General features: G+C 43.5%; 2 protein-coding genes across 7 annotated transcripts in view; one reads left to right on the top strand and one right to left on the bottom strand.

The window, feature by feature from the left end:
• LOC137436113 (uncharacterized) overlaps window positions 1-3,977 on the top strand; it is a 150,617-nt gene extending 146,640 nt beyond the window's left edge. For all 3 annotated transcript variants that reach the window (XM_078786566.1, XM_068129830.2, XM_078786565.1), the window contains exons 42-43: window positions 3,519-3,575; window positions 3,707-3,977. In XM_078786566.1, the coding sequence (XP_078642692.1) occupies window positions 3,519-3,575; window positions 3,707-3,772 (123 nt within the window). In that variant the 3' untranslated portion in view covers window positions 3,773-3,977. The remainder of the gene's footprint in view (window positions 1-3,518; window positions 3,576-3,706) is intronic.
• Window positions 3,978-7,543: 3,566 nt separating this feature from the next.
• The window catches only part of LOC137436572 (very long chain fatty acid elongase 2), a 96,433-nt gene continuing 78,653 nt past the window's right edge, over window positions 7,544-25,323 (bottom strand). For all 4 annotated transcript variants that reach the window (XM_068130481.2, XM_068130480.2, XM_068130482.2 and 1 more), the window contains exons 5-8: window positions 15,957-16,128; window positions 11,853-11,977; window positions 8,380-8,514; window positions 7,544-7,815 (exon numbers count right to left, since the gene is read on the bottom strand). In XM_068130481.2, the coding sequence (XP_067986582.2) occupies window positions 7,705-7,815; window positions 8,380-8,514; window positions 11,853-11,977; window positions 15,957-16,128 (543 nt within the window). In that variant the 3' untranslated portion in view covers window positions 7,544-7,704. The remainder of the gene's footprint in view (window positions 7,816-8,379; window positions 8,515-11,852; window positions 11,978-15,956; window positions 16,129-25,323) is intronic.

Genomic DNA, 25,323 nt, shown 5'->3' with positions numbered 1-25,323 from the left:
CTTGGCCATTCCAGAACCCTCCATTTCTTTCTTTTCAGCCATTCCTTGGTGGATTTACTGGTACTAGGGCATGCCCGTACTATATCTATATCTAAAATTATATCCCCCCCTCTATTTACATGAAATGGTTTGGTTCATGAAATGTTTTGGTCCATTCGCAACGCCAAAGCGAACGGCGAACGCTTTACATGAAATGGTTTGGTTCATGAAATGTTTTGGTCCATTCGCAACGCCAAAGCGAACGGCGAACGGCTTGCGAGTACAGTGACAATCCCCCCCCCCCCCCCCTCTATTTACATGAAACATGACATGAAATTTGTCCGTTTAATTAGTTTTAAAACAGTTTAACGCCAACATATGGCATGCACGTACCCGTACGATCCGAAATGGCGCACGCTCTCACAGGAGCTCCGGAGTCCGGAAGGTCGTATATCGCAGTTACGATGAATCGCAAATTCGTTTTTATTAGTTTTATTATTAGTTTTAAAACATAGTTTAACGCCAACATAGCGCCAACATAGTTTGCAAACGTGAAATAAATGAATACGCTCTCAAATGTGCCATCCGAGGCAGAGTGTGTCCGCCACGTTCGGCACACGCGATAGCTTGCTGCTCTCTGATTGGTTGAATCGTTTTTTTGGACATAGCTCGGTAAGTAATTGTCCGATTAATATGAAACCTTGAAAAGGCACATCCTCGGGTCCCCAGCAATATACCTGGCCTTCGCTCTGACTGAATTGGGAGAAATAATGCGCATAAGAAATCGAATTACGTACCGTAATGGCGGTCAGCTCGTAACGCGCTCAGCTCCGCTCGTCTCACATCGGCCACGCCTACGCAACAAAGCGTTCTGTGATTGGCTGCCGGAAGTGAAGTCTTCACTGTCCGGAAGTTCGCAAATCGCAGTTACGATGAATCGTTTTAATTTAATCGCAGTTTGAATTCGTTTTAAAACATAGTTTAACGGCAACATAGTTTTCCAACGTGAAATAAATGAATACGCTGTCAAATGTGCCGTCCGAGGCAGAGTCTGATCGCCACGTTCGGCACACGTGATAGCTCGCTGCTCTCTGATTGGTTGAAGCGTTTTTTGGACATAGCTCGGTAAGTACTTCTCCGATTAATTTAAAACCTTGAAAAGGCACATCCTCGGGTCCCCAGCAATATACCTGGCAAGTTTCAAGTATATCGGACCCGTGGTTGTCGAGAAACAGCGGTCACAGACAAACACACAGAGATTACTGGAATTATAGATAGATGTTTAGGGTCATTGTCATGCTGCAAGGTCCACCTTCGGTTGAGGTTCAACTTTCTGACAGATGGCCTCACATTATCCTCAAGCACCCTCTGGTACAATGAAGAATTCATAGTGGATTCTATGATGGTGAGCTGCCCAGGCCCTGATGCAGCAAAGCTGCCCCAAACCATAATATTTCCACCACCATGCTTTACAGTTAGTATCAGGTTCTTGTGGTCAAATGCTGTCTTTGGTTTTCGCCAAACATGTCTTCTGGTACTGTGGCCAAATAGCTCTACCTTTGACTCATCTGTCCAGAGCACATTGTTCCAGAAGTGCTGGTCTTTGCCTAGGTGTTCATTGGCAAACTTTAGTCTTGTCCTGATGTTCTTTCTGGACAGCAAAGGTTTCCTCCTGGCACACCTCCCATGTAGATCAAATTTGTGCAGCCTCTTTCTAATGGTAGACTCGTGCACTTTGGCATCAAAAGTGACAAGAGCTACCTGTAGGTCCAGTGATGACATTCTGGGGTTCTTAGAGACTTCTTTCAGCATCTTGCGGTCTGCTCTCAGGCTGAACTTTCTGGGGTGGCCTGGCCTGAACAAGTTGGCAGTAGTTTGGAATCCTCTCCACATGTAGAGAATCTTCCGGACAGTCGAATGATTGATTTCAAATTGTTTGGAGATCTTTTTAAATCCCTTCCCAGACTCGTAGGCATCTATAACCTTCTTTCTGAAGGCCTCAGAGAGCCCTTTTTTAATCTAGGCATGGTGATGCCACACACTTCAACAACAAAGAGCAAACCAAACGAAATGTCTGAGGTTCAAATAAGACAGGTTCCTCCAAGATCCTCTCTTACGATGTTCTAAACATTTGCACCTGAGCTGGTGCACCTGATTCTAATTTTACGTCTTTGAAGTAGTGATAAATGTAGGGGTGTACTTCCTTTTTCCTCATGCGAAATTTGCATTTATGTTTATTTAATTTATACAATGGACTACAAAATGTAAATGTTTCATGATATTTGTTATATTATATCACCTTTATCTTTCAATATTGTTGTAATGAAGATCAAATAGCTGTATGTTGAAATATGTTGAAAAAGTCAAAACTTTACATGGGGTGTACTTACTTTTTCACGTGACTATATATTTTTTATATATATCTATATATCTATCTATCTATATATATATATATATATATATATATATATATATATATATATATATATATATATCTATCTATCTATATATATATATATATATATATATATATATATATATATATATATATATATATATATATATATATATATATGTGTATATATGTATGTATATATGTGTATATATGTATATATATATGTGTATGTGTATATATATGTGTATGTATATATATATGTATATATGTGTATGTATATATATATGTATATATGTATATATAATGTATATATGTATATATATGTATATATATGTATATATATGTATATATGTATATATGTATATATATGTATATATATATATATATATATATATATGCGCTTCTCACAATAAGTTCGGGATATTGGCAGGCTCTTTGGTGTGGTTGATTTTGTGTATTAATTATGTTGAAAAAAGTTGTTGGTCCTAATTCTATTATTAATGAGTGTGAAAAAACACAGCACTCTTGATTTCAATACCATAACCCTAACCCCTATAAAAAAAATTAATTCACTCCCACAATATCCCTAACTTACCAGTTCACTGGTAATTCCCTGTGTGTCGCAAGAGGTGACGAACAGGGTTGGCAGCAGGAAGGGCATCCAGCCATAAAACATTGCTTCAAAAAGGGGACCAAGGTGCCCGAAAAAGGCCAACCCCTGCTCTGCGGGGAAAAATGGCCTCTAAAGGTGGTCTCTCTCTCTCTCTCCACAATATCCCTAACTTATTGTGAGTAGTGTGTGTGTGTATATATATATATATATATATATATATATATATATATATATATATATATATATATATATATATATATATATATATATATATATGCATATATTTGATAAAAGTTAAAATTTACGACGTATAAACAGAAATAAATATCTTGCAAGTTTAAAATTGTACCACAGGCATGTTTTCTGCAGAAACTTAAAACAAGTTGTTGGGACTAATTGTGTTGTCATTTTTTCTGCAATATATACTTGTGACATCTCATTGCTCTACTTAGAGGCAACATATGGGGGCTCAAAACCGACTGTGCTTGATTTTTTTTATAATTTATTTATTTATTTATATAATCCCATCAGGCAAAAACTTTAAAAACGAATCTCAAAGACAAAGAAAGCAGATTGCTTTTGGAGATGGTAAGAAGAATCTTCAGTTTCTTTTTTTAGCATTTCGCTTGTGTTTTCAAAATTCAACGAGAATGACTGTGGACAAAACAATGATAATTTTGAAACTTTGTGGGCGTTTTATTCCTTTTATTTTTTTGCAGCAAAAACACGAAAAGATGAAAATTCAACAAGGTTTGCAAGTAGTTCGCACAGTGAATTCCTTGTGAAGAAGTTTGCTGCAACTTTGCCCAGCCATTATGCACTCAGATCCAATTATCTTGTTTATAAGTCATTATTTTGTACATTGGACTACCAAGTATATGTATTATCTGCCAAGTGTTTTTGTTTAATACCTTAAAGTATATTTGTGTACTCCTTGGTTAAACCTTTATCTATGCAATTGATGATTGACATTAAATGCCTTAGCACTGACCTTGCAATCTCCAGTCATTGATGCTTTGATCTTGGTACAACAAGGTCAATCTTTAATGTTGAAGAACCCTTTTATTTTGTACAGTGTACACTACTCCTTTCCTATTCCATCTCCAGGCGCTGCATGACGTCATCGCCAGGCACGTCATCGATGACGTGCACTGAAATAGAGTACTCCGTTTTCACTACGGTTTCTTTCTTGTTTGTTTTCTTGTTTGTTTGTCCAGGTGATATCTCAACCATCCTTTGAGCTAGGAAGCTGAAATTTGGGCACAATAGTGAGCCTGTGCTTTTGGCAAAAATTGTATTTTTCGTTTTTTTGATTAATTGATTAATTATTATCGATTTATTAAGTACCTATTTATTTCATTTTTTTATTTATTTCTTTCTTTATTCTTATTTTTCTCTATTTATTTTATTTATTTCTCATCTGACAAATATCTCAGGCACCTTTTGAGCTAGAAAGCTGATATTTGGACATGACAGACCAACTGATTTGGCTGTGAATGGTATTTTGATTTATTGATTAATCAATTAATGGATTAATTATTTGATTTTCCAAAAGCTACAGATTTGGTTGAAACGGTGGTGGTTTAGGTATGCTATTAGCCAATTGATTAAGATATTAATTATTTTACGATTAATATTTATTTATTTTAATTATTAATCACTTATTTATTTTCTTTCTCATCTGGGCAATATCTCAGGCACCTTTCTCAGGCACCTTAATAGCATACCTAAACCACCACCGTTTCAACCAAATCTGTAGCTTTTTGAAAATGAAGTACGTAATTAATCAAATAATTAATTAATTCATGAATTGATTAATCAATCAATCAAAATACCATTTATCTCAGGCAATATCCCAGGCACCTTTTGAGCTAGGACGCTGATATTTGGACATGCCAGGGACCAAGTGATTTGGCTCTGAAGGATATTTTTGATTTAATGATTAATCAATTACTTAACTATTTATTCATTAATCATGTAAAAATCAATCAATTATTTAATTTTTGATTATTTCGTTATTTACTTAATTTTCAAAAAGTTACAGCTTCGGATGAAACACTGGTGGAATATGCTATTCTCCAATTGATTAAGACATTAATTATTTTACGATTATTATTTATTTATTTCATTACGCAATTTATCACTCAATTATTGTACATCTCTCCAGTCAAAGGCGCCCCGGCAATGTCGCGCGCTGGAGGATATGTTATTTATTTGGCATGGGGCGGTGTACTTTGAACGTATCTGTACTCATTTCAAATTTATTACCCTCACCTTAGGAGCAGATATTGCATTTCGGTCCATTTCTTTGTCTGTCGACACTGAACATATTTATTAATTATGTACTGTTGAAATGTGAGTTAATCTATGAATGAAGTACTAATTACATATTGGAAAGTATTATTTAGGTATATTACTAATTATACACCACAAAAAGCCAAACCAAGCAACCGCCACACAAAACGAGTCCTGTTGAGGGTCCGTAATGTATGATTATTCTTTTCATTTTTTTAATTTTATATATATATATTTTTTTTTTTCTTAGTTTTTTTTTTTTTTTTTACTTGTTTTTGCCTGAGACCACTAACTTGACATTGACTTGAATTGCCAAAATATGAGAAGGGCGAGTGGAGCACACGGGGGCATGAAGATGAAGTGTGTTATGAACTTATTTGTGGTTTGGTTAATGTTGATTGGCTGACGCATTGGGCATCAAGTTTTGCAGAACGAGTGAGTTTGCATGGCCTGGATTGGAAGACAAAAACACGACACGTTTTTTCATCGACACGTTTTTTCGTCGACACGTTTTTGGCTTAGCCTGAAGGGAGACATCTCTCGGCCATGGAGAGAAGGGAGTCTCATGCGGTCCATTGTAAAGACTTGAGAAAATGGGAGACACAAAAGTGGATGGAGGCGGTTGCAAAAAACTTGGAAAATAAATTTCCCAGAGGAATCTCACAGTGTTGTCCAGCTGCAATTTATCTTTCTCTCTCTCCCTCTCTGTTGGTAACTTCCGTTGTTGTGCAGCTTGCCATGCCGGTGGTGACACCATTACTCTGTTGTCTCTCATGTGCTGGATCCTTTTGTCAGTGCCTTTACACTGATGATTACCCCGAAGCGTTACCACAGACTGTGGAGCGAAGGTTGTCTCGTAGACTTCCTGAAGTTTTTGTTCTGTTGCTATGGGCATGTTTTGTGGATGATTTCCCTCAACATCCACCACTGGTGACATTCGAGGATTGTGCTGTTGGTGATGTTCAAGATTAATTTTCCTCAAGAACTGCTCAACATTCATTGTCGAGTGACTGTTATCCTCACCACATTATTACCCCGCACACACAAAGCAAAAAGTAGGGTTAAGCAATTGGTTCATGCCTGTCCATCTCCCCGTCCATCAACAAACGTCAGTTTATGATCGTGGAGCAACTTTATTTGAAATTGAATGTTATATTTTGAACATCAATTGCAAAACAAATCTGCCGTTTAACAGTACTTTGTCTCTGAATTCGTCCCGATCGCACATGCGCAGAGAGCCGTGAGAATTTTTTTTTTTTTCGTCTGGCAGTCAAACAAAATTATAGAAAATCATTCCTAACAGGAAACTTATTATTTTAAGAATGTCATAAAGGACGCAAGCAACAGGCACGAAGAACTAATGTAACGTGTTACATAGGGTGGTGCAGTAGCCACTGCATCAGTGGTGGTAAAATAGCGGTAAACTTCCAGAATTTATGTATTTCTATGACCTTTACAATCTTTATTTTATTTAAATTGAATTGTCTACTTGAACACTGTATTACAAAAATCACCTTCTTGTCACTTCCAAGAACCTCCCGTTTTGCAGTATTTGGCCATGTTAAATAGGGTGGTGTATAAGACTGCCTCAATTTGGTTAATCTTCTGGGATTTAAGCTTCTCTTTTTTTAATCATGATTTTATTTCAATTGAAGTATATACTTTAACACTGAACAAAAACGTGTGCTATGAATTATCTAGTTACATGTTGTTATGGGTCATATCCTGAGATGCGCTAACAATTTGTATTTAATCAATCAAATGGGATCAATTGGTTTTATACCTAGTATTTTTTATCAGTTGTGTTTGACCTGTTAGTGTCGGTGATTTGATTTGGCTGCTGGGAGATCGGAATTGCGAAGTATTAAAATTCGTGGCTGGGTAACACCTTTCTCGACACTTGGTATTTTGGACTATAGCCTGCTATTGGCTGAACGGTTAAAGTGGCTGGCTTAAGATCTTACATTCTTGAGTTTGACCCTCTGGCTTGCCGTTAAATAACATCGGGTGGGTTGAATCAACCTGCCATCTTTCTGAGGTTGGCAAAATGAGCACCAGCTTACTGGGAACATGGGGCACCGCATCAGCAGGACAGCTGGGCTCCCAGCAATGATGCAACCAGCTGCCACAAGCTGCATACAAAATAATAATAATAATAATAATAATACAAATTATGGACTCTGTAACAAGAGGGAGGATTAGAGAGGGAGATGTGGAATGAAGATGTATGCTCTCATCATCAGAAGACATTGCAACCCATCAGTTGTTAACTCGTTGCTTTATTAACATTTGATCTACATAAAAAGTGTGATATTTGAAAGAACTCGATCTCTGTGGTTTCCTTTCTCTTAAATTCAATAAAATGGTTTAAGGCAAATTATTCACTCGTTTCTTGGAGATACCATGGTATCACTTTTTTTTGTCAGACCTTTCTTCTCACAAGCTTTTTATCTTCATAATTGCCGCCATTCCTTATGCTGCTTGTGTTGAGGTCTTCACCGCTTCTCTTGCTTTTTGTTTTCGTCGTGTAAGTCTAGAAATGTCAAACGAGTCCAGATACAATTTAAATTATCACCATGTATTAGAAGTATACCTGCAGAGTGAGGGGTGAGTATTTTTCATCATCAAGTGACCTGTATTGGATGCTCTATGATACTTAGATGCTAGCTTACCTCCACCACCTCCACAACCCATCACATCCAAATAACCTAGACACAACTCCAACCCAGTTTTAATGTATCGAGGCTTACCCCATGATCGGCTCTACCTCTACCTCTACCGAATGAGATTACCTCCCCCATCTGCAGCACGTTTTGCTGCTACCTGAGTTGGTACCACAATGTTTTGTTCCAACTGACCAATCACATTGGCCATATACAAATTACCCACTCTAGATAAACCAACTTGAACCCCATCAGAACGTCAGCAGTGACTCCGCCATCTCCACTAACTAATGACAGACAAACCCGTTTGACATTGCACAGGTAATGAGATAGGTATACTGTATTTAAAGTCCAAATGTAATTTATCATATGCATTTCATGTAGATAAGCTTGTTGATGTTCCGAAATACACCTGCCCATGAAGAACTACTTACCTTCATGTAGAAATTGAGGAAAAGAGCTGTTAAGGATATCATGTAAAACATGAGAAACATGAGCCATGGGATGGAGAAACCGCATGGCCAAACGATAGCACTGATTGTGTGTAGAATGGTCAACACGAACTGGATCTGAGGGAGGAAATGTGAGCCTGTCACTCCACAAACGAACAAGATTAAAGGATTTTCATATGTGTGTTAACAACTTGGACAGCTGAAGAAGGACATCTTGCAAAGCCAAAGTAAAATCATCGAATAAACAATCCAAGTGTTTTGGGTTGACACTTTTATGATCTGTATTATTGTAGTAGCAATTTCCTGTGATTGCCCAATTGGCAAATCTCTACACAACCTTAAATTTCCCACTCCCACAAAGTGGTGCGTCATTGGTCGAGAGTATTTGCAAGCTATACTTGGACAAATGGCAAAGAAATTGAGTACAAGCTTTTAAAGCATGGCAAAGCATTTTGTTTGAAAGTTTTGTGACATTAGATTGGAGGATAAATCCACTGGTATTCTAAAATTGGCTGCAACAGTGTGAAAGGTAGCTCCGACGTGTTGAGCATGCCAGTAGAAGCATGCAGATGTTGGATGTCTGGCAGGTCTCAGGGTGTTGTAACCTGCACTTTTTCCATTGCAATAAGGAATATCAACCGTCTGCCGATTCCACTGCTTGAGGGTCGCATTTTGTTTACGCCTCATCTTCACCGACACGAGTGAACGTGTTTGGGCCTGATTTGCCTGGACCTGCCAGAATGTCTCAGTTTTTGGATTCTGAACCAACAACCTGCGAGATCATCCCGATTTGGATTTCTACCAATGAGAAACATGGACTTTGGTTGTAGCTCGTACTATTACCTGCCTGAAAACGTTTTGAAGTTGATTATTTTGGCAAGGGATGCGTTGGTGATTGAACACAAGTGCATTTGTTTCCTTTAACAGGTCTTGGTGCATTACATCATGACGCAACTGGCCATTTCGAGCTTTGTCGGGAGTTAGGATTGACCCCAGCCAACTGGCCACAGACCCCATTGACCCCAGGATGTCAATTGATCAAGTATTTCTGTTTTGCTTTGGCATAATTTTCTCTTCTTATGATCAATTGCTTGTTTGAATTGGTCTGTTTGAAGTTCCCATTTTTTCGAAAATTGCTCACGATGCTGGGATCTCAAGTTCAAATCCCATATTCCTTATCCATAGCCTCAAAAGAATACTCTTGAATTCGGTAAAAGTACATCATCTCAAATGTCCTTGTTGTTTTCTTACTAACTCTTCTGGCAGCCTTTGAAATTGTTGGAAAAAAATATGAACTTGAGCTACAACTTGCCTGACATTTTGAACCAGAGGGGAAGTGTACTCTTCAGAAAGCACGTCTCTGAACGTATGTATTTGGTCAATCGTATGACTAAACAAAGTAGTGTAAACTCAAAGAATGTATGGATTTGGAATCGTTGCATGTTTTCTTTCAGTCACGTGGTACAAGGCCAATCAAGCGTCCAAAAAAAAAATTCCCCCGATTTTGACTTTTTTGTTTTTTGAACACGGAAAACTCACCTCCACCCAACGAATATTATCCAAAGCTCATGGAGGATGACTGGGAGAAATAAATGAACTTTTATCCAAATTGCTATGACTAGTCAATCGACAAAAGACAGCAAACGGTCATGGCCAAAAATATTTGCACTTTTGCACTTTTTTCAAATAACTCACACTTTTCTCTAAAAATAAGGTGAAATTGACAAAAGTATTTGGTCTCCACAATTCTTTATTTCACTGTTAATATTATAAAACCTTTGCTTTTGATTCAGAACTTAATATATCCTTTTAAATCAGGAAATAAAAAGAAATGGCCTTGACAAAATTATTGACACCCTCGACCTAATATTTGGTAGCACAAGATTTTGTTACAATATATTGCCTTTGGACAAAATAACTGCAGTCCAGTGCTTCCTATAGCCATGCACGAGTTTCCTTCACCTCTCTACTGGCAGTTTGACCCATTCTTCTTGTGCAAAATTCTCCAGTTCTCCCAGATTTGGTGGGTACCTTCTCCCAACTGCTGTTTTCAGATGTCCCCACAGGTGTTCAATGGGATTTAGATCTGGACTCATTGCTGGCCACTTCAGAAGAGTCCAGAATTTTGTCTTGAACCATTCCTGGGTACTTTTTGAAGTGTGTTTGGGGTCATTGTCCTGCTGCAAGACCCATGACCTTCGACGGAGACCCAGCTTTCTGACACTGGGTTGAACATTGCGCTCCAAAATACCTTGGTAATCTCCTGATTTCATGATGCCGTGCACACATTCAAGGTACCCAGTGCCAGAGGCAGCACAGCAATCCCAAAACATATATGAACCTCCTCCATATTTGATTGTGGGGAAGGTGTTCTTTTCTTTGAAAGCTTCATTTTGTTTTCTGTAAACATAGAGATGACATGCTTTACCAAAAAGCTCTAATTTGGTCGCATCTGTCCACAGGACATTCTCCCAGAAGGATTTTGGCTTGTCCAGGTGTGTTTTGGAAAACTCCAGTCAGGCTTTCTTATGTCTCTCTCTCAGCTGTGGGGTCGTCCTGGGTCTCCTACCATAGAACCCCCTTTCATCGAGTTGGCGACGGATGGTGCGAGTTGAAACTGTCGTACCTTGTGTCTGAAGGTCACCTTGAATCTGTTTGGCAGTTGATCGAGGTGCTTTCTCTGCCATCCGAACAATCCTTCGCTGCAATCTTCGATCAAGTTTTCTCTTGCGGCCATGTTTAGGGAGGATGCTTACAGTGCCATGGGAGTTAAACTTCCTGGTAACATTGCGTACGGTGGACACAGGAACATCAAGGTCTCTGGAGATGAACTTATAGCCTTGAGATCGTCCATGCTTGGCTACAATCTTGTGTCTGACCTCAGACAATTCTCTGGTTTTCTTTCTTTTCTCCATGTTCATTGTGGTACACACAGACACAAAATAGCAGAATGACTCCTTTTCTCTATTCAAACTGGTTGAATGAGTGATTTTTATATTGCAGGCACCTGCATCTCACCACAGGTGAGTTCAATCCCAAAGTAAAGGAGAATCACCTGTTTGAAATCTAATTGTTTCTAACAACTTCCAAAAGGTGCCAATAATATTGTCCGGGCAATTTTAGGATTTCTGTGCGGAATAAGCTCGGATTTAGTAATTTTTTCAGCCTTTTTTGTTTTGTTTTTTTTCTACTGCAAACTAAAGAAATACAGATGTGGATACCAAAATATGTCTTAATTTCAACATTTTTCCGGAAGAAATGGTGCATTATTTGAATAAAGTGCAAGAGTGCCAATAAATTTTGGCCACGACCAAATGGTATCCCAATAGCAGAGGTTAGGTTCAGCACAGTTCTCTGCATACTAATCACAAAAGCAAAGTCTTCCCTTCCCGTCCACCATTGTCCTCTGGCCAATGTTGACACATTTTTATGCACAAATATGTGGTTGTTCTTACCAGTTGTGCCTGTGTGATGTACTTCTTCCACCACAGGTATGGCTGAGCACGAGGTATTGTGGACAGGCCGTAGTACAAGTACATCAGCACATGAATAAAGCAGTTCATTGCAGCACCAAAGAATGCTGTTGAGAGATTGGGGAGAAATGTTTTTGCAAAATACTTTGATTGGAATCGGTACTCGGTAGCGTAAAGGTTATCGCATCAGTTCTGAGTTTCGGAGGTCGCTGGTTCATACCCGACCCTGGCCGAGTCGTACCAAAGACTAAAAATGATGCGTGTTGCTTCCTTGCTTTACACTCAGCATTTAAAAGGGATAGAGCAGGCCAAACAACCATAGGTTGGCAACTTGTGTACTTTTGAAAGCTGCATGTTACACGAGTGCGTTTTTACCAAAAGATGAACAGTCAGGTTCAGTGATGTTAGAATAGCAATATTGTTGTGTGAATAAGCAGGTAAAGGATTTGTTTTTGCAATATTTCGTTTGGATATCTCTTGCGAGAGCTGAGAGTCGATATGGTATTGGACAATCCTACCCATACACTGGGGTAGTGAAATGTTAGACACTGAACTGCACAATTGACATAGAAGACCAGGTATGACCCCCATTTCTGAGCACCCCTTGAGTTTGCGATGTGAAGAATCCTCCGGTAAAACCTGAAGATACTTTTTACGAACATTAGAGCACTCTGCTCCAATATTCGACTGGTGCAGGTTCATCCGACTCTGAGCACTATACCAGTCACATATTGACTCAGTTCTAGATTGTGTACTGATAATTGATTATTCCATTGCCACTAGGAGAGATTGCAATCACTGACTTTCAAATGCATTTGTAAACTAGAACTGCATACCTCCACCAGGCTGAACAGTTTGTTTTGTATCCTACTGACCAAAATCTAATCGGTTTGTTTTTGTCACCTACCCAAATCATCCACTAAGTTTTATCATAATCCGTCCACAACTTCTTGAAATACAGACTTGGCATTTAATATGTAATTTTTTTTTTCTTGACTTGGGTTTACTTTCTTAACTCAGTATATCAGTCTGGTGAGTTTCTTTTACACTTTGGTGATTTATTTGTTAAAAGAACCATGTCACTGATTGTCTGTCGCAGCAAGAAGTCAACAACAGGATTATATCACAGGTGGCATGGCAAAATGTACGGACAGGTGCATTTGATGATTGGCTTCACAGTCGGGTATACAAGGGGTTGTTGCGTTCTGTATTAGTGGAAAACAACTGCTGCACGTCTCCAAAAGTTATTGCCGCTTCCTCTGGAGATGGTCCGTCAACTCGACAATGCTGTTTGTCATGGAGTGGTGGCTTTACGAAATTACGGCATGAAACAGTGTGCTATTGCTCGGCAGTATGGCATCACTCAAGGTCAGGTGTCAAAGATCCTGAAACGAAATGCTCAGAGGGGTGTCCCGACTCCAATACCGAGGCCAGGACGTCCCCGCAGAACCACAAGGAGGGATGATCGCCAGCTGCACCGGTTAGTCCGCAATGGCCGTACCAAGTTAGCTGATCGGCTTAGGGCTGAGTGGCAGCAACTGACAAATGTGCCTGTATCCAGAAGGCTAGTCAACCAACGACTGGTTCAAGCAGGCTATCGTGCCAGGCGTCCCTTGAGAAAGCCACGCCTGCCCAGAGAACACCGCCAGCGCCGATTGCAGTGGGCCAGAGAGCACCGTCAATGGCAGCCAGGACACTGGAATCGCATGATCTTCAGTGACGAGTCTAGATTTCTGGTCTATCGTCAAGATGGCCGTGTCCGAGTGCGCAGACAAGTGCATGAAGCCAACAACAAAGATTGTATAGTACCAAGAGTCCAAGCTGGAGTTGGTGTGGTGACCGTTTGGGCTGCTTTTCATGCAGGGGGCAAAACTGACCTGGTTGTTCTGAATGGAAACCTGAACCAGTTCAAGTACAGGGCCATTCTGGAAGAAACATTGCTTCCATTTGCTCGTGCAGCCTTTCGAGGAAACTTTGTCTTCCAAGATGACAATGCACGGCCTCATCGTGCTCGCATGATCCAACACTTTCTTGCTGACCGTGGTGTAGAGCATATGGAGTGGCCTGCCATGTCCCCGGATATGAATCCGATAGAGAACTTGTGGGCAGAATTAACGCGGCAAATTGACCACTTGGACCAGCAGCCGACCTCTGTGCGTGAATTGCAGCAGGCTGTTGTCACTGCATGGCAAGCGATTCCTGTCCAAACCTTGGCAAATCTCGTGAACAGCATGCCTCAACGTGTACGTGCTCTCCTGAATGCTCGTGGGGGTTACACGAAGTACTGAACTGTAATTTTACTGTCCGTAATCCCAGTCGTAATTTAACTTTTGTTTTTGTTAAAAAAAAATTGGCTAATGTGCAAAATAAAGAGATACTTCTGGAAAACGTACAGAAGTTTAACACAGTACTGTCCATGAATTGAGTTCGATATCAGTTTACATCACTTTCAAGGATCAATTTATTTGTTTCGAAATGTCAAATGTGGTTTTTGTTTCTTTTAACGGTCACATTAACAAAATCTAGAATAATTTCAACATAATTCCAATGAACTTTTGGTTCTAAGACATCTTGACAAGCAAGTTCACCCCCACAAAAAAAATATTCCATATTAAATGCCAAGTCTATATCATGCTCTGTACCGTTTTTGGCCCTATCTCTCAACGGGGAAGAATCACTTTTTAAAAATTATAGCGTCCAGATCTGTATGTTCTCCAAAATGTCATCAATTCGTCCTTGTCACATACCCAACCTGTCCACCAAGTTTCGTCCGAATCCCCTCAACTTTTGGAGATGTCCTGCTCACAGACAAACAGACAAGGTTGAAAACGGAGATAATTAATCTGTGTGTATGTGTATATATATATATATATATATATATATATATATATATATATATATATATATATGTACATACATACATACATACATCAATTACATACTGTGTGAATGTCGGTTGCATCCTGTCTATGCATAACGTAGTCTATTAATTATGTATGGCTATGTGCTATTGGAATGTACCTTTCAAAACTTGACTGCTGAGGCCCCTTAGACCTTAGAAGACCCGTAAAAATCCAAAAATACCCAAAAGTCCCCCAAGGAGTTCCCATGTGCCACTGCCCTGCACTCACGAAGCGAAAAGCGGTGTTAAGCAATCTGTTGCGTACGTACGTGTCTGTATTTTTAAAATTCATTTTCTCGGCAACCGTTGGTCCGATTGGCACACAATTTTCACCATGGTATGCGTCTACCCATGTAGAATTTTTATTGATAATTAAGATGTCATCGGTCACGTGGTAGGGGCGCCATTGAACAAGCCAATTCGATTTTAGTTCAGGTCTGGATCCAGATCCGGCCTATCAGTGGGATACAAAATGTAAACTGTTCAGCCTGGTGCAGGTATGCGCTCTACCGAGTGTCGTTCTAGTTATTATGTTTTTATTTTATTGTGTCGCCAACACAGACAACTTGTTTCAGCCTGGAATTAGCTACGACACCAAGTAATATTAATACACAAACTTGGCCTAAAGTCTGATCCGGAGATGTATAGACCAAAATGTCTTCTGTTACCAGCAAGGTGGTTGGAACTGTCTGCATTGGTTCAAGCACTGTATGGTGCTAAAGGACACCAACATATTTGTCTATTTGAATGTGTTAAAATGAAGTTCGTTTACACTCAAGGGTGTTGAATTTGATTTTGCTAGGACACAATGGGCAAGTTTCAACATGCTTAGCAGAGTGTGTTACAATCATACGTGAACATAATATATACAGTGAAACTCCCCTCACCATTTTTCTTGCAATTTTAACCGCCTGCTAAATGGTACTGCAGCTCTGGGTCTCCTTTTACCCAATTTAGATTCATCCCCATGATGCTCACTCACTTTTGAATCAAAAATTAACTCCATTTCACACCATGGGACCAAAATCTCTCTGCCTTTAATTTCCTTGGGGAAACGTGTCTCGGTTTACTTATTACTCATGGGGACTCTTAACATTAGTCACGAGCATGGGATTTTCACAAAATTCCACCTTGTATCTCTTACCTCCAAAGTTAAGGAAGTTGTTTAGCCATCTGTGACTTACTGTGACCAGTTGGGATCCAATTCATGACGAGCCACCAGATATTCAGCATGCTGGCATGGTGGTACACGTGCAGGAAAGTGACCTGGTTGTTCTTTTTCCGTAGAATGAAGAAAATGGTATCGAGCAACTCTATTGCTTTGGAAAAGTAATACCACCACAAAACCTGGGCCACCTGCAACAAATGAATGGAACAAATGCAACTTTAAATTTGCACAAACTCTGCTTTATCGTACATATTATACACCCATCACCCTTTAACTCCTACAGTGACACAAATTTGTGCCCCACCATGGGTATTGCACAAAGTTTTACAAGACTGTGTCACTTCTCACGCAAACACAATACCTGTATTAATGGTTAAAAGTGTCTGCTCCGAGGCTGGGTGGTTCGCGTTTGAGCCCCGACTGAGTCGTACCAAAAACTTTCAAAATGGTCCGTGCAGCTTCCTTGCTTGACACTCGGTATTTAAAGCATGGAACTCAGTATTTTAAGGTCAAGGAACGAGCATGGAAAAGCCTCATAGTTTGGTATTTATGGGGGGGGGGAGGAAATTCCAGAGCTTCGTGAGAAAGGCATCGACACTGTGGTGACGTCGCTGGTACCCATTGCCCTCCGGGAAGTGATGTCGCTTCCCCCAAGATCAGTGGATGTGTTTGTCTCATTTAACAGTCTTGTGTCGTGCCTCGTGTGTTTGTTTGTTTGTCCATGCATGTGACAGTTCCACTGCCTACAAGCCATCGATTATTGGGATGGTGGAGGTGGGTGAAGGGGAGGGGCGAAGAGGGGAGGAGGCCACCCACTCCCCCACAACCTCCCCCACTCCCTCATAACCCTCCACCCCCTCGCTCTCCCCACCCTCCCTCCCCCCCACACCCCCCCCTCCTGCCCCACCACACACACGTACTCAGAATTACCCAGGCATAGAACGGGTATCTCTAGTTATAACAAAACGGGCAGGCATGTGCTAACATGGAGATAAACACGTCTACCAGCGAGGCCTCAAAATTCTACACTACTCCGAAATTCTACGATTTCATCAAGGTGTATAATCCCTCAAACTTCAAATTTCCTCCAAACTTATTTTAGCGAAATGTAACTCAGGTGCATCCATTAGTACTATCGCGGCCCTCGGCGATTAAGATCACACGGGGACAGATAGCCGAACCAGCCTTAACACCGGAGGCGACTCCCGAAAATGGCGGTTATTTTTACCGCGTGTGGGAATGAAGAGATGCGAAATGTTTAACTGATGGAGCACACAGGTTTATTCCGAAACCACAACAAATAAACATGACAATAAAATGTACACAAGTGATTTAATGAAAATAAACATGGACGGAAATAAATGGTAAAACTAATTCCTACTGCGGTACCTCACACTGACTCACAAAACACGACAGGGGAAAGATTTTTTTTAAATCTCCCTTTTTGTGCCAGGACCTAGCTTGTCCTAATGGGCCTTTTTGTAAGGCCAGCGGCAGTTGACCTTGAGCCACCCGCACAGGGTGCTTAAAATTGCAGAGCCACCATGCGTCGAAGGTGCTCGCTATCGAGCCTGTGGCAAGTTCGTGACGACGGCCCTCTTTCTCCTCCACCGTCTGGGCGAGCACAACGTGGCGTCCAGCTCCTTGAGTCCAGGAATAGACAGCCTCTTTTGAATGCCGCTTTTGAAAAGCCAAGGCTTCTTGCTCTCCTCAAAGCACACACAGAAATCTGCCAGCACACAAAATGGCCAGCTTCTTGTCCGATGAGAGAGAAAAAGTGCACTCTTCTTCCTCTCGCCGCGAGAGCCAATCGCGTCCCTTGGGGCGTGGCCTGGCGGCCTTCCTCTCTGCCCGCCTCTTCAAGTTGCGGTCTTTTCCTTATTTGGTCCATTGGGGTGCAGTTTAATCGGCTCCTTCCTGGCTTTTTTGCCTGCGGTTGTTGTAATTTGAGGGTTGTCAGCAAAAACGTTAGGGAAAAAATACAGAGGGAAGGCATGCACTGGGGTAAATTATCCTTAAACCTTACCAGTAATTAACACTGCATCATCCCCCATATGATGCACAATTAAACAACCATAAGCTACATTCTCCCTACTTAATACATTGAAATGCTCCGACACGTCACGCGGTCCATGGTATTTCCTATACAGTTCGACCTCTCCTATGGTATTATTTTATCAACCCCCTATAAACGTAACAGTACAATCACGTGTAGCATAGATAAACCATGCAAGAAACGCGTCATCTTGTCTGCACGTCCGTGCATTTAATGACTTGTTAAGTTTGTCTGCAGAATGCACAGAACAATGCGATTTCATTTTTAACCATCCCTTTTTCACCAGATTTTGTTTTAATTTCATGTGGAGCACCTCAAAGGACCTCTAAAAATGTAAATATAAGTTGACTCGACCCCACGAATAAGCAGTCCCCAAAGAGGACAGTCAATTTGTTCACAAATTTCAACGCAGCACAAAAACAGCAACCACAAATATTTACCTTTAAATAAGTATATTTTATAGGTATCTTGATATAACTTAATATAATGAAAGTAGTTTGCATAAAAATGTGAATCGGTGATCTCGTGTAATAACAAACTGCGTACGTAAACACAAAAGAGAGTGCGGTCTACTGTATCGCCATGGCTTGAAAAAGAAGCCTGAATAGCGCTTGCCAAGCAGCTTAGCACTTGAGCAAGTACTCCAACAAAACTGTTGAGATGCCTGGAGTGTCCCACAATGTCCGAATTAGACAAATGAATACTAAGTCAGACCTGCCGCCGAGGTCAATTCCACAGTTAACATTTTGAAATTTTGTTCAGGTGAAGAGATTCTTGATCTTTTTGCAAATTAAATAAAGGTACGAACACTGGCGTTCATAAGCATTGTGATGTATACAGGAATACAGCGATTCGTAGGTATGAAATCGGCTATATTACCATTTGTAGATATGAAGCTTTATTGCACAGAACCGAACCTGTTCTGAGGTAAGGCATACTTCAGTTGAGCAGACAAAATGGCAGAATTTAAACCTCAAAGCTGAGTGACCTGAATGCAGGCTGATAAAAGGTAAGCCTGTTAAATTAAGACCCCAAGCATAGCGAGAACAATGCAGGCTGACCAAAGGTAAGCCTGTTGGTATAAATGATTTTCAAAAACAATCACAAACACCCAGTTTTCATCCATGCAATCCCTTGGAGTACTCTAACTATGCATGCAAAGTTTAGGACCGCTAGGTTTCATGGTTTTGGAGTTGAGGAAATTAACGGACACACATCTCGCTCACCCCCACACACACTGCTTTTTATTATTATAGATTTCACATGTTTCACATGTTGCGGTCCATCAACAACAAAAGTCTCATCCTGAACGACTACATTCTGGATAATAAACTGGACTTTCTCTGTCTCATTGAAACCTGGCAACAACCTCTGGACTACTTCTCACTCAACCTCACTACACCCAATGGATATTCATACATCAATAAACCACGCTCGGAGGGCCGAGGTGGTGGACTTGCCGTAATACACCGACAGGACATCAAGACCAGCCTCATCTCCATCTCATCTGCTCCATCATTTGAACACCTGGCTTTTAAACTCTCTGGTCACACGCAGTCAGTCATGGCTGTCGTCTACCGCCCTTCCAAACCACACCCATCATTCCTGTCTGACTTCTCCTACTTTCTGACCCAGCTCTGTTCCCTCTCCCCCTCAATCCTCCTCCTCGGTGATTTCAATATCCACATGGACTCCACTGACTCCACAATAACCACTGACTTCACTGATTTACTCACCTGCTTTAACCTCACTCAACATGTCAACTTTCCTACCCATAACCGTGGGCACATTCTGGACCTTGTCTGCTCTACTGGATTAATTTTGCACCATCTCTCTGGCTCCAACCTCACCCTCTCTGACCACTTAGCCATCACTATGACCATCAACATCCCCACCCCAGAACCAAGGCTTTTATCGCACTATCAACTTCCGTAAGCTAAACGCTCTTTCACTTACCTCATTCTCATCCACCCTCTCTGAAAAAATGTCCACTTTTCCCTTCGTTGACCTCCACACCCCTTCTGACCTCACTGACTACTACAACCACACTCTCTCCTCCTGCCTTGACCAGCTTGCGCTTATAAAAACCAAAACAGTTTATTTCACCCATTCTGCTCCCTGGTTTACCCCTGAACTCCGCCTGAGGAAAACTCGTGCTCGCCAACTTGAAAGACTCCGCAATAAAACAGGTCTCACAATTCACTCCCAAGCCTACAAGGACCACCAACAGCAATACAAAGATGCCCTCTCCCACGCCCGCTCCGCCTACTACTCTCAAATTATCCACTCTGGCTCTGGAAACCCAAAAGCATTCTTCTCGACAATAAACAAACTCCTCAGCCCCCTGAACACCACCACCCAGTCATTCACAGTAGAAAACTGCATCTCCTTCCTTTCATTCTTCCAAAGCAAAATTGACAACATCTACAACAGCTTAACCACCACCGCACCCGCTCCCCCTCAAACCACCTGCCCCCCCTTATCCTGCCAACCCCTCTCTCAGTTCTCCCCAGTGTCCCCTACTGACCTCTCTGAACTCCTCATAGGAATGAAAACTGCCACCTGCACTCTTGACTCCATCCCCTCCAGCTTTGTCAAGGCCTCCCTTCCTGCACTCTCTCCACTTATCACTGCAACAATAAACTCCTCCCTGTCTACAGGCATCGTCCCACCATCCCTCAAAATTGCTGCTGTTACCCCCATTCTGAAAAAACCTGGACTAAACCCTGACACCCTAAACAACTTCAGACCCATCTCCAACCTACCCTTTCTGTCAAAAGTTTTGGAACGCGCTGTAGCCACTCAACTCAAACATCACCTCTCTGCCAATAACCTGTATGAAATATTCCAATCCGGATTCCGCTCCAACCACAGTACTGAAACTGCTCTCCTCAAAATCACCAACGACCTTCTCCTCTCCTCTGACGCCGGCAACCTCAACATTCTCATCCTCCTCGACCTCAGCGCCGCCTTTGACACCATCAATCACACCATCCTCCTCACCCAACTTGAAACCACCTTTAACATTACCGGCACTGCCCTCTCTTGGATCAAATCATACCTCTCTGACAGACACCAGTTCATCTCCATCAATAACTGCAAATCCCCCACTGCTCCCCTCCCCCACGGTGTCCCCCAAGGTTCAGTTCTTGGCCCCCTCCTCTTCATCCTGTACCTGTCCCCCCTTGGTCACTTAATCCGCCGTCATGGTCTCCAATTCCACTGCTTCGCCGATGACATCCAGCTTTTCATCTCCACCAAGTCCATCTCCACCGCCACCCACTCCATCCTGACAAACTGCATCACTGAAATAAAATCCTGGCTTCAAATCAACTTCCTCAAACTTAACTATGATAAATCTGAAATAATCATCATTGGCCCAAAAACGCTCACCAAATCCACCCATAACTTTGCCCTCAACATCGACGGTTTCCCAGTATCCACCTCCCCTCACATCTGGAATCTTGGCATCATCTTTGACCAAACCCTCTCCTTCGACAAATACACTAAACAGATCACAAAGACAGCCTTCTTTCACCTGAAAAACATCGCCTGTCTCCGTCCATCCCTCTCCTCCATGGCTGCAGAAACCCTCATCCACGCCTTCATCACCTCCCGTCTGGACTACTGCAACAGCCTCCTTTATGGTTCACCCTCAATAATCACCAATAAACTCCAATACATTCAGAACTCCGCTGCCCGTCTACTCACCCATTCCCGGACCCGTGACCACATCACCCCCGTCCTTTATAAGCTTCACTGGCTCCCCATCCCCCAGAGAATCCAGTACAAAATCCTCCTCTTGACCTACAAAGCCCTCCATAACCTGGCCCCATCCTACCTGACTGACCTCCTCTCCATACACACTCCCACCCGCAACCTCCGCTCTGCTGATACCAACCTCCTGACCCCCCCCCCCCCCCCCCCATCCGGACCAAATTCAGATCCTGGGGTGAAGGGGCCTTCTCCATCGCTGCTCCCACCCTCTGGAACTCACTACCTCACACCATCAGAGACTCCTCCTCACTCACCACATTCAAAACATCACTCAAGACCCACCTGGTCAACACTGCATTCAACATTTAACCCACAGCATTTAACCCCTGACTATCTCTTCTCCTTCTCCTTCCTTTTGCTTTGATTATTTACCTATTGATTTTTGTCTTTTTGCACTTGTTTTTTGTACTCCGTCAAAGCGCCTTTGGGCTTCTTGAAAAGCGCTATATAAAATAAATGTATTATTATTATTATTACAGAGCCTAGATGTCGCCACATTGAACCTGGATGCACAAGCAGCTAAGGTCTTCCAACGGAAGCACAACATGCATCTATTCACCCCTGTGCATACAACATGAAGTACCAGATGAGAAAGAACAAATCAGACTATCGATAAATCCTAATTTTGTTTTTGCTTAAGTTTGGTTAAAAAAATATTTCTCCCACCAACACCTTACTGGAAAGGGCTGCATCAAATAAAAGCAGACAGATGCTGGCCCCTGACTTTTTTTGCGAGTGCATCGAGTACGTATGGAATTAAACTTTGCCTGAGACTAGGTCTGCTCTCACCTATTTGGTACAACATTATCAGGGTATGTTTAATACAATTTTTGGTTGGATGTTTTATTTGTGTTTGTGGTGTTATATGGATGCATATTAAATCGCATTTCTTCACTGATTTGGTCACAGTGAACCCAATGTCACACCAAGACTTGCTGCAGTGGTTCTGACCAATAGGGGTGCATGCCAACCCTATTCCGCAATGTATCATACAGTTTACGAGGAGTTTGAATTTCAGCCAGGAAACAAAATATTAGTTACAATGGTACAGTACTTCCGGCTCTAGTTAGTCTGCCAAATGCAGTGTCAACTGCTACACTACTACCCTCAGTATTAGTCTGTATCCCTTGGCACCAAGTTACACTGCTTGTTACTTTAGAGTCTGGTTCCTGGCTGGTCAATTCGTTTACAGTGCAGAACCTGCTGACAACGTCGTTTCAATGTTTCATTTGAGCGGCCTCTTTCGTATATAAAGGGCACACACACACACGCACACAAAAAGCCTTTTTTTTTTTCCCCAATCTCAGAACCCCACATCCTGCCCCCTTGGCAGAGAAATTGATCCATGGATGCTTTTCTGGTTAATTGGCCTCTGTTGTACAGAATAAAATGTAAAAACTACATATTGTAGCGGTTACCGCTGGATGTACATAATCGCCTTGCACCGGCCAGAACACGGCCAGACGCGCCTCTCCCGGGCATGCCCGGACTCACTGTTCCCGGGCACGCCCGAACCTCCCGGGCACGCCCGGTCTCGTCTTTCCCGGGCATACCCGCTCTCGCCTTTCCAGGGCTCGCCCAGAGCGTCCGGGCATGCCCGCTATCGCCTTTCCAGGGCTCGCCCAGAGCGTCCGGGCATGCCCGCTATCGCCTTTCCAGGGCTCGCCCAGAGCGTCCGGGCATGCCCGCTATCGCCTTTCCAGGGCTCGCCCAGAGCGTCCGGGCATGCCCGCTATCGCCTTTCCAGTGCTCGCCCAGAGCGCCCGGGCACGCCAGCCTCGACTTGCCAGGCCGCAGCCAAACACGCCCGGGCAGGTCCAGACTCGCCTTTCCAAGGCTCGCCCTTGATACCCGGGCATGCCCGGTATAGCTTTTGCCGGGCAAACTTCCCGACATAAATGTGTATATATATATTGTTGCCCGAAAAACGGGCTTGTGAGAATACCTGAGCTGTTTTGTTTCAATAAAGCAACTCGGACGAATTCCGTCTTTGGTCGCGTCAATTCTTTCGACTCGCGTTGGAGCGCAGTTCCTTCATTGGTGACCTACCGACATGGATACGGCAGTGACGCTTAAACTGCCTACCTTCTGGGAGGCTCACGCGGCTGTTTGGTTCGCCCAGACGGACTCCCAGTTCGCCCTGCGAGGCATCACCGCGGACGACACCCGCTTCCACCATGTTGTGGCGGCGCTCGGTTCCGCCACCGCAGCCCGCGCCTTGAGCCTCCTCCAGCACCCGCCGGCTGCTGACAAATACGACGCGCTGAAGACGCTCCTCCTCGGCGCTTTCGCCCTCTCACCGGCAGCACGCGCACGGCGCCTGCTTGACCTGCCCGAGCTCGGCGACACGCGCCCGTCCGAGCGCATGGACTATATGCTCTCGTTGCTCGGCGAGCACTCTCCGGCATTCCTGTTCCGGGAGCTGTTCCTCCGTCAGCTACCTAACCCGGTATGCCTCGCCCTGGCTGGCACGTTGATCACGGATTCCCGCGCCCTCGCCAGGGAAGCCGATAAGATCTCCTCGGCGGGCCAGCACATCGGCGCGGTTACCTGGAGCCCGCCGCCGTCCGAGGCGATGCCCACGATACCCGAGCGCCCTGCGCGGTTGGAGGCCGAACTGCCGGTGCAACTGGCGGCCGCCACGCCGCACCGCCCGCTTCCGACACGACGGCCGGGGCCTCCACCTGACCGGGCGTGGTGTTATTACCACGCCAGGTTCGGACACAAGGCTCGGACGTGCCGGCCCCCGTGCACTTTCGGCAGGTCGGGAAACGGCCGGGCCGGCGTTCATTCCCAGCCATGAGCGCCGGCCACTCGGGCAACTTGCTGTTTATTCGGGACAAAGCGTCTGGACGGCGTTTCCTGTGCGACACCGGCGCCCAACTGAGCGTCATACCTGCCTCCGAGCAGGACAGGCTGGACGCAGTTTGCGGCCCCTCTTTGGTCGCTGCTAATGGCTCGGCCATACGCACTTTCGGCCCACGCGTCGTCACCCTCTGCTTCGGCAGCCAGCGCTTTCAATGGACTTTTGTTACCGCCAGCTTCCCCGTGGCTTTGCTGGGCGCCGACTTCCTCTGCGCGCACGGGCTGCTGGTCGACGTCAAACGACGTCGCCTTGTCCACGCCGAGACCTTCAGCTCCCTGGCGTGCACAATGAGCAGCTCCGTGCCGACCGAACTGGCGTGCGCCCTCCCGGCAACGAACGAGTTCGCTCGCCTGCTCGTGGAATTCCCGGCCCTCACGCGGCCGACGTTTTCGGCCGTCGCGGTGCGGCACGGGATCGAGCACCACATACCCACTACGGGCCCGCCGGTCTACGCCAGGGCCCGCTGCCTCGACCCAGCCAAGCTCGCCGTGGCAAAGGCCGAATTCGACGCGTTGGAGCACCTCGGCATCGTGCGGCGCTCCGATAGCGCGTGGGCCTCGCCACTGCACATCGTGCCAAAGCCGGGGGGTGGATGGCGCCCGTGTGGCGACTACCGCTGTCTCAATGACGCTACCACCCCCGACAGGTACCCGATCCCGCATATTCAGGACTTTTCCGCCCGTT

The sequence above is a fragment of the Myxine glutinosa genome, chromosome 11 (assembly GCF_964187855.1).
Source record: "Myxine glutinosa chromosome 11, kmMyxGlut1.1, whole genome shotgun sequence".
In the NCBI taxonomy this organism is placed as follows: Eukaryota; Metazoa; Chordata; class Myxini; order Myxiniformes; family Myxinidae; genus Myxine; species Myxine glutinosa.
The sequence above is the reverse complement of the archived record's forward strand: the minus strand, read 5'-3'. Positions and strand labels throughout refer to the sequence as shown.